General features: G+C 44.3%; 1 protein-coding gene across 1 annotated transcript in view; it reads left to right on the top strand.

Annotated features, from left to right (window-relative positions):
* The window catches only part of LOC116607020 (ankyrin repeat domain-containing protein 27), a 32,157-nt gene that overhangs the window by 5,647 nt on the left and 12,560 nt on the right, over positions 1–13,950 (top strand). The window contains exons 12-22 of the mRNA XM_048721203.1: positions 102–186; positions 300–378; positions 849–911; positions 1,506–1,593; positions 2,541–2,627; positions 2,980–3,107; positions 3,910–3,992; positions 6,031–6,146; positions 6,657–6,749; positions 7,005–7,113; positions 8,573–8,667. Coding sequence (XP_048577160.1) covers positions 102–186; positions 300–378; positions 849–911; positions 1,506–1,593; positions 2,541–2,627; positions 2,980–3,107; positions 3,910–3,992; positions 6,031–6,146; positions 6,657–6,749; positions 7,005–7,113; positions 8,573–8,667 — 1,026 coding nt within the window. The remainder of the gene's footprint in view (positions 1–101; positions 187–299; positions 379–848; positions 912–1,505; positions 1,594–2,540; positions 2,628–2,979; positions 3,108–3,909; positions 3,993–6,030; positions 6,147–6,656; positions 6,750–7,004; positions 7,114–8,572; positions 8,668–13,950) is intronic.

Genomic DNA, 13,950 nt, shown 5'->3' on the forward strand with positions numbered 1-13,950 from the left:
GTGGTTTAAAAGTTTCCGAGGTCCCTTCCCCCTAAATATCTGACCTCTCACTCTCAGGGGATTTAATGAACATTCCCTATTTCTTCTCCTTATATTTACAGTTCACAAGTCCGCTTGAGAAGTTCCACTGCTTAAAGAAGTCTATCACAATGGTCACAGAAAGAAAACTTAAGGAGAGTGAGCAAGGTACAATAAACAGCAAGAGGCTCGGGCATTTAACGTAGAGTGGGTGCAAGCCTGACTTGGGGGTAATTAATATTTTCTTTCCAAGCACAGAAGTTACTTTTTTTCATTTCCAGGCACAGAAGATGTGGTAACAGCTGATGACCTTCTCCCCGCCCTTGTCTTCCTAGTGATCAAGTCCGACATTCCCAACTGGTACGACCATATTGAGCCCTGCGCAGGCAGCAACAGTATTGTCTGAATAACATGCCCTTAAATAGGCCTAACAATGTTGTGCTGCTTGTACATTATGTTGGATTCTGTGAGGTTTTGGGTGATGTTTGGTGCTGCAAAACATTGGGTGATGTTTGGAAATGTTTGATTGAGACAGTCATTAACGTCAAGAGCAGGGGTTTCATTAAGTTTCAGAGTTGACAGTGGAGATTGATAAGTAGGGGGTTGAAGTTATTATTTGTTTTAGTTCAAATAAAATTTGAATCAACTTTTAAAAATAACAGTAGCTAGCACTTGGTGGAAAATAGCTGGCGGATCGGCCAGCCACCAGGGCGTAATGAAGCCCCTTAAGAACATATAAAAGCATGTCTTTTATAGTGCCGTTTTGTGAAATAGTATTGAAAACAATGATGAAATGTACGAACTGATGGTGTAAATGTTTTTTTGTTCAGGCTGGCCAACATAATCTTTTTGCATAACTTTCACTTCTCGAAATGTGGCTACAGTGAATTTCAGTAAGTAGGATACAGACAGTTTAGATCACATTTCATGCTGCATCCGATTTATATCCTTATTTTTGCTCTATGTCAATCTGACTTATTGTTGCATTCTCTATCTTTCTGACCAACATTTGTGTATTCATCGACCTCTCTGTCCGTCTTTACAACTATTTGTCTGTCTGTCCATCTTACAACTGTTTGTCTGTCCTTCTTACAACTCTTTGTCTGTCTGTCCATCTTACAACTGTTTCTCTTTCTGTCCATCTTACAACTGTTTGTCTGTCTGTCCATCTTACAACTGTCTGTCTGCCCATCTTACAACTGTTTGTCTGTCTGTCCACCTTACAACTGTTTGTCTGTCTGTCCATCTTACAACTGTTTGTCTGTCTGTCCATCTTACAACTGTCTGTCTGTCTGTCCATCTTACCACTGTTTGTCTGTCTGTCCATCTTGCAACTGTCTGTCTGTCTGTCTGTCCATCTTACAACTGTTTGTCTGTGTCCATCTTACAACTGTTTGTCTGTCTATCCACCTGCCTCTTGTCCACCCACACATTCCTTGTGTCCATCTGTCTGTCTCTCCGTACTGACTAATGTTTGTTTATACTAGGTTTTACTTGTCATCAGTTGAGGCCGCGGTGGAGCATGTCCGTAGTGGGTACGTCAGCAAAGAGTTCAAAGGAGGGGCTCCATTTAAGGTACTGTATACTATCAATGGCCTTGGCATTTAAGGTACTGTATGTTATCAATGGCCTTGGCATTTAAGGTACTGTATACTATCAATGGCCTTGGCATTTAAGGTACTGTATGTTATTAATGGCATTGGCATTTAAGGTACTTCTGTATGTTATCAATCGCCTTGGCAAAGATTATTACCACCAGTATTGACTTTTGCAATGTCTTCAGAGGTGACTTTTGTGTTAACCCCACTGAGCTTGACGGGCTGACGGAGCTTGCCTAAAAGTTATTCAGAGACTGATGATAATCTTTATCAAATAAGTGTCGGTTTTTCTCCCTTACACTTTTAGAACTCTTAGATGCTAAAAATTGTTGAAAATATTCCCACTGAATTCTCACATAAATATTACCTTCGTACCATCAACCAGAAATGTGTGAGGGTTCCGCCCTTGATGTCTGCCGCCTGGGTACTCAGCCGTCTACACCCAAGGCAGATACTCTTACCCAGACATGACGGAAAAACCTGGAAAACACATAATTCCAGATAGAGAGAGAAGACACAATTTCTTACAATGGCTATAGGTTGCTTGTATTATGGACTGATTTTCAAAACACAAATAATGTGATGCCGAAGTGCACATAACCAGATTTTGGCTTTTTAAGATAATTTTTCCTTGATCATCATTGGCCTGTGTATCAGTTCAGGTACGAAAAGCTCAAATTTCAATGACACTTAACAAAAAGTCGCATTAATTTAAAAAAATGTCGCACTTGATATTTTGTTTGCTTTTAGTTGCTAAGTACTCAGAGAAATTCTCCTCTCCTTATTCAATTTGAAATGGGCTTATTTGAAGCGTCACGTCATGTTTTTCTGTCATGTCTCTTACCCACCATACAGTGACTAACAGCACCCAAGCTATATAAAATGCCTCCACATCCTCATCCCTTCACATTTTGTTGTCTGCAGAGGCTGACGAATGGCATGTCAGGGTTACTATGGCAACACGTCGACCATGACACTGCTAAGCCAACTGCTCTTGACGAGCTTTTTGAGGTAACAGTGCAGGTGATATGGTTTGCATATTCACCTATTTCAATAAACGTTGTCAGTGCAAATGGCAAATCACTGCTTATGAGTATAATTATTTCTAAGAATAAAGATGATAAGTAATATAATTGCAGAAATTATTCACATTTTCCTGCATTTAGTAATAATTTGACGTGTTCCATGGTATTTTTCGATCTTTGCCATTTGCACTGACAACATATTTTGAAATGGGTATATGTGAAACTACAGAACAAAAAAATCATGCAAATTACAAATTCCTGTCAATCACGTTCATTAAATTGTGTAGCATTGAAGGACAACCTTTATATGAAGGAAACTCAAATTCGTCTGTTTCCAGTTTGCAGCGATTGGCAATGAGCAGAAGGTCATGGGGTTGCTGGCCAGCAAGCAAAGTGACAAGGCGCGCCTGGAAAAGATGTGCCATCCCCTTTGTTCTTGTGATAAATGCGAGAAGCTGCTATCAAGGTAATTCTTAGAAGAGTTAGTAATTTAGTATTAGAGGTATCTCCCAAGTATAGGAAAGATGTGCCAATACACCTTTTGCTCCTGTGATAAATGCGAGAAGCTGCTATTAAGGTTTTTCTTAGAACAGTTAGTAATTTAGTATTAGAGGTATCTCCCAAGTATAGGAAAGATGTGCCAATACACCCTTTGCTCCTGTGATAAATGCGAGAAGCTGCTATCGAGGTAATTCTTAATAGAACTTGTATAAACGGACCAGTTGGGATCTGCAATCTTTGTTATTCATACTTATAATGAATACAATACAATGCAGCGAGGTAATAAGTTTTGAAGAAATTCGCAGAAGGGCTTGAAAATCAGTCCCATATATTCGATAACCCCTTATATGTGATCCAGTTTTAGTGAATTGTACAATAGTTCGAATTACCTCTAGTGCCTAGTGTATTTAGGTTCTGTTCTTATGTTTGTCGCTTTTTGACCATTGGTCTTATGCCTAGTGCACATTAGTGACATAATAACATAACAACATAGGCGCGCGCACTCTTTTAAGCCCGACATAACGACATGGACATAATGACATAAAATGAAAAAAACATGTTTTTTTTTCTCTTATGTCGTTATATCCATGTCGTTATGTCGAAGATAAGAGTGCGCGCGCCCATGTCGTTATGCCGATATGACGCTAGTGTGCACTAGGCATAAGGTGCGTACGCGCATGCCAAAACAGCGCCACGAACGAGAAGTGCTTCTCCGTCTCGCTAGTCTCGCTTTATGCAAACACCTAATGGTACATACTATTTTTTAGAAAGCGTAACGACCCATCAGCTGTGACGGTGTTCTCCCGAGATGACATGGGACGCACTGTGCTGCACGTCGCGACAGAATTCGGTACGTAATGAAGCTAACCCTATCGCTTATGCCTAGTGCACACTAGCGACATATCGACATAACGACATGGGCGCGCGCACTCTTATCTTCGACATAACGACATGGACATAACGACATCAGAGAAAAAAAACATGTTTTTTCTTTTATGTCATTATGTCCATGTCGTTATGTCGGGTTAAACATAGTGCGCGCGCCCATGTCGTTATGTTGTTATGTTGCTAGTTTGCACTAGGCATTAGGTAGCCTATGTGTAGACGCTGACTCGCGAATCGCGAGTCAGCGTCTACACATAAGCTACCTATCGCCAAGATAAGGTACAAATCAGACAACAAAAACTCAATCAATCAATAATCAGCGGTGACATAGGGAAGTTTGTGCACGGAATTATGAGCTGGTGAATAAAGAGCAGGCGCCAAACACGCGTGAACAATCAGAATTATGACAAAACAGATAGTAGTGCGCGTAGTGATGAAGAGATGCGCGTAAACAATCAGAACTACGATGGAACAGAGCAGTACGCGTGGACAATGAAGAGACGCGTGTGAACAATCAGAATTACGACAAAACAAAGCAGTACCTGTAGATAATGAAGAGACGCGCTTGAACAATCAGGATTATGATGGAACAAAGAGCAGTGCGCGTAGATATTAAAGAGACGCGTGTGAACAATCAGGATTATGATGGAACAGAGCTTGACCTGTAGATAATGAAGAGACGCGCTTGAACAATCAGAATTATGATAAAACAAAGCAGTACGCGTAGATAATGAAGAGACGCTCGTGAACAATCAGATATGATAAAACAGAGCAGTGCGCGTAGATAATGAAGAGACGCGCGCGAACAATCAGAATTATGATGAAACAGAGCAGTGCGCGTAGATAATGAAGAGACGCGCGTGAACAATCAGAATTATGATAAAACAAAGCAGTACGCGTAGATAATGAAGAGACGCTCGTGAACAATCAGATATGATAAAACAGAGCAGTGCGCGTAGATAATGAAGAGACGCGCGCGTACAATCAGAATTATGATGAAACAGAGCAGTGCGCGTAGATAATGAAGAGACGCGCGTGAACAATTAGAATTGTCATGAAACACAGAGAAGTGCGCGTAGATAATGAAAAGACGCGCGTAAAAAATCAGAATTATGATGAAACAAAGAGAAGTGCGCGTAGATAATGGAGAGACGCGCGTGAACAATCAAAATTATGATAGAACAGATAGCAGTGCGCGTAGATAATGAAGAGACGCGCGCGAACAATCAAAATGATGATAAAACATAGAGCAGTGCGCGTAGATAATAGACGCGCGCGAAAAATAAGAGCTATGATGAAACAAAGTGCAGTGCCCGTAGATAATGAAGAGACACCCGTTAACAATCAGAATAACGTAAAAACAAAGCAGTACACGTAGATAATGAAAAAACGCGCGTGACCAATCAGAATTATGACGAAAAAAGGATGCAGTGCGGGAATATAATCAGAAAACGCGCAAACAAAGCGGTACATGAAGATCACGCAGAGACGAACATGTAAACACTGCGAAAAATAATGAAAAAACAATAATGAAAAAACAAACGACAATGCAGGCAAACAAACAGAATTAGGAGAACACCAAGAAATACGTGCCAACAGATGTATGGGGAGAGAATAGAGCCTCCCCTCCTTCCCTGTTCCACCCACATCAGCATTTGTAGACGATAACTTGATTGACCCCTCGGGTCATGCTTTCCTAAACTATACACTGCCCAAGAGGACGCGGTGGTGAACGAGATGGACTACCATGGGTCCACCCACCTCCATCTGGGCTGTCGAACCCCTTCTTCCTCCCCTCTTCTGTAGACATTGCTTTGATTGTCATATGTATTGCCTTAAGTCATGCTAACCTTACGTACACACTGATCCACGATGGCGCGGTGGTGAACAAGATGGACTACCACGGGTCCACCTCCCCCTCCCCCCTTCTTCTCGGCTGTCTCACCTACCTCCATCCCATCCCCTCTTCTGTAGATATTGCTTTGAGTTCTGTTGTACCTCAGGTCATGCCAACCTTACATACGCACTGATCCACGAGGGCGCGGTGGTAAACGCGATGGACTACCATGGGACTACCCCGCTTCATCTCGCTTGTCTTCGCGGACACAGTAGAGTGGTGGTAAGTTTAGCTTACTTTTTGTGACCTCTCCAAATCAAACACCCTTATGGCCTGAGCTGAGATTAGCTGACAAGGAAAGATAAGATTTTCAATAGAAGAGAATGTGTATGAGGAAATGGAGGTTCCATAGTCGCTTGTGAAAAATAAATGGACGTAAGACATAGAGGGTGGAAAAGAACTATTCTATTTTATACTTTTGCGCTGATTTATATTAGTATCTTTCATCTGCATCTTTATATTACCCTTACTATTTAAAACCTGAGATTAAGAAATATATATACAGATCAATATTTTGTTGTTGTTTATTTGAAATTTCAACCGTTATTTGCAAAAAAAGACTAGAGATCTGACGCTTGTTTGACAATATTTTGATTAAATATCCCAGTTACCCTTGTGAATTAGACGATGGAAATGGATGCCTTATGCGACTCGGTCTTGTGCGGTTCTATAAAAATTGTGGCATGATTGACACCTTTCTCTGATCACTTTCTATTCCCGCTCTTTCTCTAGCTGTTGCTTTTACATTACAATGCAGATGCTAATGCGCCTGACAATGATGGGAACACACCGCTGCACCTCTGCGCCGCAAATGGGCATGGACAGGTATCATATTCAAGATAATCAAGATAAACGTGAAGTAGGATTATATACTCACCCCCCTCCCTCCCCCTTCATACTTTCAACACGCTCAGAAGTTAAGGCAGAACTTTACTTTTTATCAGGTATATTGATATCATAATATAAGGGAAAGTCGTCCCTGAAATTTGGCTGAGAGGACAAATCATATCAGTTATTAGCGAAACTAGCTGTGAGTGCATTAACGTCGATCAACTCACTTATACTGCTGTTGTATGATAGTGCCTCAAGTCGATGCTGTACTGGGATATGCGCCTCAACGTGCTCAAGATGAACGAGGGAAATGAGAACGGAGACACTCCACTTCACCTGGCGGCCCGATGGGGATATGGTAAGTCACTTAAGGGGAGTGGGGACGGGGGACACATCTCGCTGCCTGGTGGGGATATGGTAAGTCTCTCAAGGGGAGTGGGGACGGGGGAGCATCTCGCTGCCCGATGGGGGTTTGGTAAGTCTCTCAAGGGGAGTGGGGATGGGGGTAAATCTCGCTGCCTGGTGGGGGTTTGGTAAGTCTCTCAAGGGGAGTGGGGACGGGGATAAATCTCGCTGCCTGGTGGGGGTTTGGTAAGTCTTTCAAGGGGAGTGGGGACGGGGGTAAATCTCGCTGCCTGGTGGGGGTATGGTAAGTCTCTCAAGGGGAGTGGGGACGGGGGTAAATCTCGCTGCCTGGTGGGGGTTTGGTAAGTCACTTAAGGGGAGTGGGGACGGGGGCACATCTCGCTGCCTGGTGGGGGTTTGGTAAGTCTTTCAAAGGGAGTTGGGACGGGGGTAAATCTCGCTGCCTGGTAGGGGTATGGTAAGTCTCTCAAGGGGAGTGTTGACGGGGGTAAATCTCGCTGCCTGGTGGGGGTTTGGTAAGTCTCTCAAGGGCAGTGGGGACGGGGGCCATCTCGCTGCCTGGTGGGGGTTTGGTAAGTCTCTCAAGGGGAGTGGGGACGGGGGCACATCTCGCTGCCTGGTGGGGGTTTGGTGAGTCTCTCAAGGGGAGTGGGGACGGGGGCAAATCTCGCTGCCTGGTGGGGGTTTGGTAAGTCTTTCAAGGGGAGTGGGGACGGGGGTAAATCTCGCTGCCTGGTAGGGGTATGGTAAGTCTCTCAAGGGGAGTGGGGACGGGGGTAAATCTCGCTGCCTGGTGGGGGTATGGTAAGTCTCTCAAGGGGAGTGGGGACGGGGATAAATCTTGCTGCCTGGTGGGGGTTGGTAAGTATCTCAAGGGGAGTGGGGACGGGGGTAAATCTCGCTGCCTGGTGGGGGTTGTTAAGTATCTCAAGGGGAGTGGGGACGGGGGTAAATCTCGCTGCCTGGTGGGGGTTGGTAAGTCTCTCAAGGGGAGTGGGGACGGGGGTAAATCTCGCTGCCTGGTGGGGGTTTGGTAAGTCTCTCAAGGGGAGTGGGGACGGGGGTAAATCTCGCTGCCTGGTGGGGGTTTGGTAAGTCTTTCAAGGGGAGTGGGGACGGGGGTAAATCTCGCTGCCTGGTGGGGGTTTGGTAAGTCTCTTAAGGGGAGTGGGGACGGGGGTAAATCTCGCTGCCTGGTGGGGGTTTGGTAAGTCTTTCAAGGGGAGTGGGGACGGGGGTAAATCTCGCTGCCTGGTGGGGGTTTGGTAAGTCTCTCAAGGGGAGTGGGGACGGGGGTAAATATTGCTGCCTGGTGGGGGAGTCTGGGGGAATCGAGAAAACTCAATCATCTTGCCTCCGTACTGTGGTAACATATTAAGAAAAGTGCAGAGTAAACAAGTTGCGAAGGATTTTTCTAGTCTGTATTGGTTGTGATTCTGTTTGTGTTCTAGTTGACATTGTGGAACAACTTATAGAGAAAGGAGCTTCTGTACAAGCAAGAAACAAAAACAGGAACACACCACAGCAATGTGCCTATAACCAGCAGGTAAAAACAGGAACACACCACAGCAATGTGCCTTTAACCAGCTGGTAAAAACAGGAACACGCCACAGCAATGTACCTTTAACCAGTAGGTAAAAACAGGAACACACCACAGCAATGTGACCATAACCAGTAGGTAAAAACAGGAACACACCACAGCAATGTGACCATAACCAGTAGGTAAAAACAAGAACACGCCACAGCAATGTGCCTTTAACCAGCAGGTAAAAACAGGAATACACCACAGCAATGTGCCTATAACCAGTATGTAAAAACAGGAACACGCCAAAGCAATGTGCCTTTAACCAGCAGGTAAAAACAGGAATACACCACAGCAATGTGCCTATAACCAGTATGTAAAAACAGGAACACGCCACAGCAATGTACCTATAACCAGCAGGTAAAAACAGAAACACGTCACAGCAATGTACCTATAACCAGCAGGTAAAAACAGGAACACGTCACAGCAATGTACCTATTACCAGCAGGTAAAAACAGGAACACGTCACAGCAATGTACCTATAACCAGTTGGTAAAAACAGGAACATGCCACAGCAATGTGCCTTTAACCACCAGTAGGTAAAAACAGGAACATGCCACAGCAATGTACCTATAACCAGCAGGTAAAAACAGGAACACGTCACAGCAATGTACCTATAATCAGCAGGTAAAAACAGGAACACGCCACAGCGATGTACCTATAACCAGTAGGTAAAAACAGGAACACGCCACAGCGATGTGCCTTTAACCAGTAGGTAAAAACAGGAACACGCCACAGCAATGTGCCTATAACCAGCAGGTAAAAACAGGAACACGCCACAGCAATGTGCCTTTAACCAGCAGGTAAAAACAGGAACACACCACAGCAATGTACCTATAACCAGTAGGTAAAAACAGGAACACGCCACAGCAATGTACCTATAACCAGCAGGTAAAAACAGGAACACGCCACAGCAATGTGCCTATAACCAGTAGGTAAAAACAGGAACATGCCACAGCAATGTACCTATAACCAGCAGGTAAAAACAGGAACACGTCACAGCAATGTACCTATAATCAGCAGGTAAAAACAGGAACACGCCACAGCGATGTACCTATAACCAGTAGGTAAAAACAGGAACACGCCACAGCGATGTGCCTTTAACCAGTAGGTAAAAACAGGAACACGCCACAGCAATGTGCCTATAACCAGCAGGTAAAAACAGGAACACGCCACAGCAATGTGCCTTTAACCAGCAGGTAAAAACAGGAACACGTCACAGCAATGTACCTATAATCAGCAGGTAAAAACAGGAACACGCCACAGCGATGTACCTATAACCAGTAGGTAAAAACAGGAACACGCCACAGCGATGTGCCTTTAACCAGTAGGTAAAAACAGGAACACGCCACAGCAATGTGCCTATAACCAGCAGGTAAAAACAGGAACACGCCACAGCAATGTGCCTTTAACCAGCAGGTAAAAACAGGAACACACCACAGCAATGTACCTATAACCAGTAGGTAAAAACAGGAACACGCCACAGCAATGTACCTATAACCAGCAGGTAAAAACAGGAACACGCCACAGCAATGTACCTATAACCAGCAGGTAAAAACAGGAACACACCACAGCAATGTACCTATAACCAGTAGGTAAAAACAGGAACACGCCATAGCAATGTACCTATAACCAGCAGGTAAAAACAGGAACATGCCACAGCAATGTACCTATAACCAGCAGGTAAAAACAGGAACACGCCACAGCAATGTGCCTATAACCAGCAGGTAAAAACAGGAACACGCCACAGCAATGTGCCTATAACCAGCAGGTAAAAACAGGAACATGCCACAGGATTGTACCTATAACCAGCTGGTAAAAACAGGAACACGCCACAGCAATGTACCTATAACCAGCAGGTAAAAACAGGAACATGCCACAGCAATGTGCCTATAACCAGCAGGTAAAAACAGGAACACGCCACAGCAATGTACCTATAACCAGCAGGTAAAAACAGGAACACGCCACAGCAATGTGCCTTTAACCAGCAGGTAAAAACAGGAACACACCACAGCAATGTACCTATAACCAGTTGGTAAAAACAGGAACATGCCACAGCAATGTGCCTTTAACCAGCAGGTAAAAACAGGAACACGCCACAGCAATGTGCCTATAACCAGTAGGTAAAAACAGGAACACGCCACAGCAATGTACCTATAACCTATAACCAGTAGGTAAAAACAGGAACACGCCACAGCAATGTGCCTATAACCCGCAGGTAAAAACAGGAACACGCCACAGCAATGTACCTATAACCAGCAGGTAAAAACAGGAACACGCCACAGCAATGTGCCTTTAACCAGCAGGTAAAAACAGGAACACACCACAGCAATGTACCTATAACCAGTAGGTAAAAACAGGAACACGCCACAGCAATGTACCTATAACCAGCAGGTAAAAACAGGAACACGCCACAGCAATGTACCTATAACCAGCAGGTAAAAACAGGAACACGCCACAGCAATGTGCCTATAACCAGCAGGTAAAAACAGGAACACACCACAGCAATGTGCCTATAACCAGTATGTAAAAACAGGAACACGCCACAGCAATGTGCCTATAACCAGTATGTAAAAACAGGAACACGCCACAGCAATGTGCCTATAACCAGCAGGTAAAAACAGGAACACGCCACAGCGATGTACCTATAACCAGCAGGTAAAAACAGGAACATGCCACAGCAATGTGCCTATAACCAGCAGGTAAAAACAGGAACACACCACAGCAATGTACCTATAACCAGCAGGTAAAAACAGGAACACGCCACAGCGATGTACCTATAACCAGCAGGTAAAAACAGGAACACGCCACAGCAATGTGCCTATAACCAGTAGGTAAAAACAGGAACACGCCACAGCAATGTACCTATAACCTATAACCAGTAGGTAAAAACAGGAACACGCCACAGCAATGTGCCTATAACCAGCAGGTAAAAACAGGAACACGCCACAGCAATGTACCTATAACCAGCAGGTAAAAACAGGAACACGCCACAGCAATGTGCCTTTAACCAGCAGGTAAAAACAGGAACACACCACAGCAATGTACCTATAACCAGTAGGTAAAAACAGGAACACGCCACAGCAATGTACCTATAACCAGCAGGTAAAAACAGGAACACGCCACAGCAATGTACCTATAACCAGTAGGTAAAAACAGGAACACGCCACAGCAATGTACCTATAACCAGCAGGTAAAAACAGGAACACGCCACAGCAATGTGCCTTTAACCAGTATGTAAAAACAGGAACACGCCACAGCAATGTGCCTATAACCAGTAGGTAAAAATAGGAACACGCCACAGCAATGTACCTATAACCAGTAGGTAAAAACAGGAACACGCCACAGCAATGTGCCTATAACCACCAGTAGGTAAAAACAGGAACACGCCACAGCAATGTACCTATAACCAGCAGGTAAAAACAGGAACACGCCACAGCAATGTGCCTATAACCAGTAGGTAAAAACAGGAACACGCCACAGCAATGTACCTATAACCAGTAGGTAAAAACAGGAACACGTCACAGCAATGTGCCTATAACCAGTAGGTAAAAACAGGAACACGTCACAGCAATGTGCCTATAACCAGCAGGTATAAACAGGAACACGTCACAGCAATGTGCCTATAACCAGCAGGTAAAAACAGGAACACGCCACAGCAATGTACCTATAACCAGTAGGTAAAAACAGGAACACGCCACAGCAATGTACCTATAACCAGTATGTAAAAACAGGAATACACCACAGCAATGTACCTATAACCAGCAGGTAAAAACAGGAACACGCCACAGCGATGTGCCTATAACCAGCAGGTAAAAACAGGAACACGCCACAGCGATGTGCCTATAACCAGCAGGTAAAAACAGGAACACGCCACAGCAATGTGCCTTTAACCAGCAGGTAAAAACAGGAACACGCCACAGCAATGTACCTATAACCAGTTGGTAAAAACAGGAACATGCCACAGCAATGTGCCTTTAACCACCAGTAGGTAAAAACAGGAACACGCCACAGCAATGTACCTATAACCAGCAGGTAAAAACAGGAACACGCCACAGCAATGTGCCTATAACCAGCAGGTAAAAACAGGAACACGCCACAGCAATGTGCCTATAACCAGTTGGTAAAAACAGGAACATGCCACAGCAATGTGCCTTTAACCAGCAGGTAAAAACAGGAACACGCCACAGCAATGTACCTATAACCAGTTGGTAAAAACAGGAACATGCCACAGCAATGTGCCTCTAACCAGCAGGTAAAAACAGGAACACGCCACAGCAATGTGCCTATAACCAGTAGGTAAAAACAGGAACACGCCACAGCAATGTGCCTTTAACCAGTAGGTAAAAACAGGAACACGCCACAGCAATGTACCTATAACCTATAACCAGTAGGTAAAAACAGGAACACGCCACAGCAATGTGCCTATAACCAGCAGGTAAAAACAGGAACACGCCACAGCAATGTACCTATAACCAGCAGGTAAAAACAGGAACACGCCACAGCAATGTGCCTTTAACCAGCAGGTAAAAACAGGAACACACCACAGCAATGTACCTATAACCAGTAGGTAAAAACAGGAACACGCCACAGCAATGTACCTATAACCAGCAGGTAAAAACAGGAACACGCCACAGCAATGTACCTATAACCAGTAGGTAAAAACAGGAACACGCCACAGCAATGTACCTATAACCAGCAGGTAAAAACAGGAACACGCCACAGCAATGTGCCTTTAACCAGTATGTAAAAACAGGAACACGCCACAGCAATGTGCCTATAACCAGTAGGTAAAAATAGGAACACGCCACAGCAATGTACCTATAACCAGTAGGTAAAAACAGGAACACGCCACAGCAATGTGCCTATAACCACCAGTAGGTAAAAACAGGAACACGCCACAGCAATGTACCTATAACCAGCAGGTAAAAACAGGAACACGCCACAGCAATGTGCCTATAACCAGTAGGTAAAAACAGGAACACGCCACAGCAATGTACCTATAACCAGTAGGTAAAAACAGGAACACGTCACAGCAATGTGCCTATAACCAGTAGGTAAAAACAGGAACACGTCACAGCAATGTGCCTATAACCAGCAGGTAAAAACAGGAACACGTCACAGCAATGTGCCTATAACCAGCAGGTAAAAACAGGAACACGCCACAGCAATGTACCTATAACCAGTAGGTAAAAACAGGAACACGCCACAGCAATGTACCTATAACCAGTATGTAAAAACAGGAAC

Source organism: Nematostella vectensis, chromosome 13 (genome assembly GCF_932526225.1).
Source record: "Nematostella vectensis chromosome 13, jaNemVect1.1, whole genome shotgun sequence".
Classification (NCBI taxonomy): domain Eukaryota; kingdom Metazoa; phylum Cnidaria; class Anthozoa; order Actiniaria; family Edwardsiidae; genus Nematostella; species Nematostella vectensis.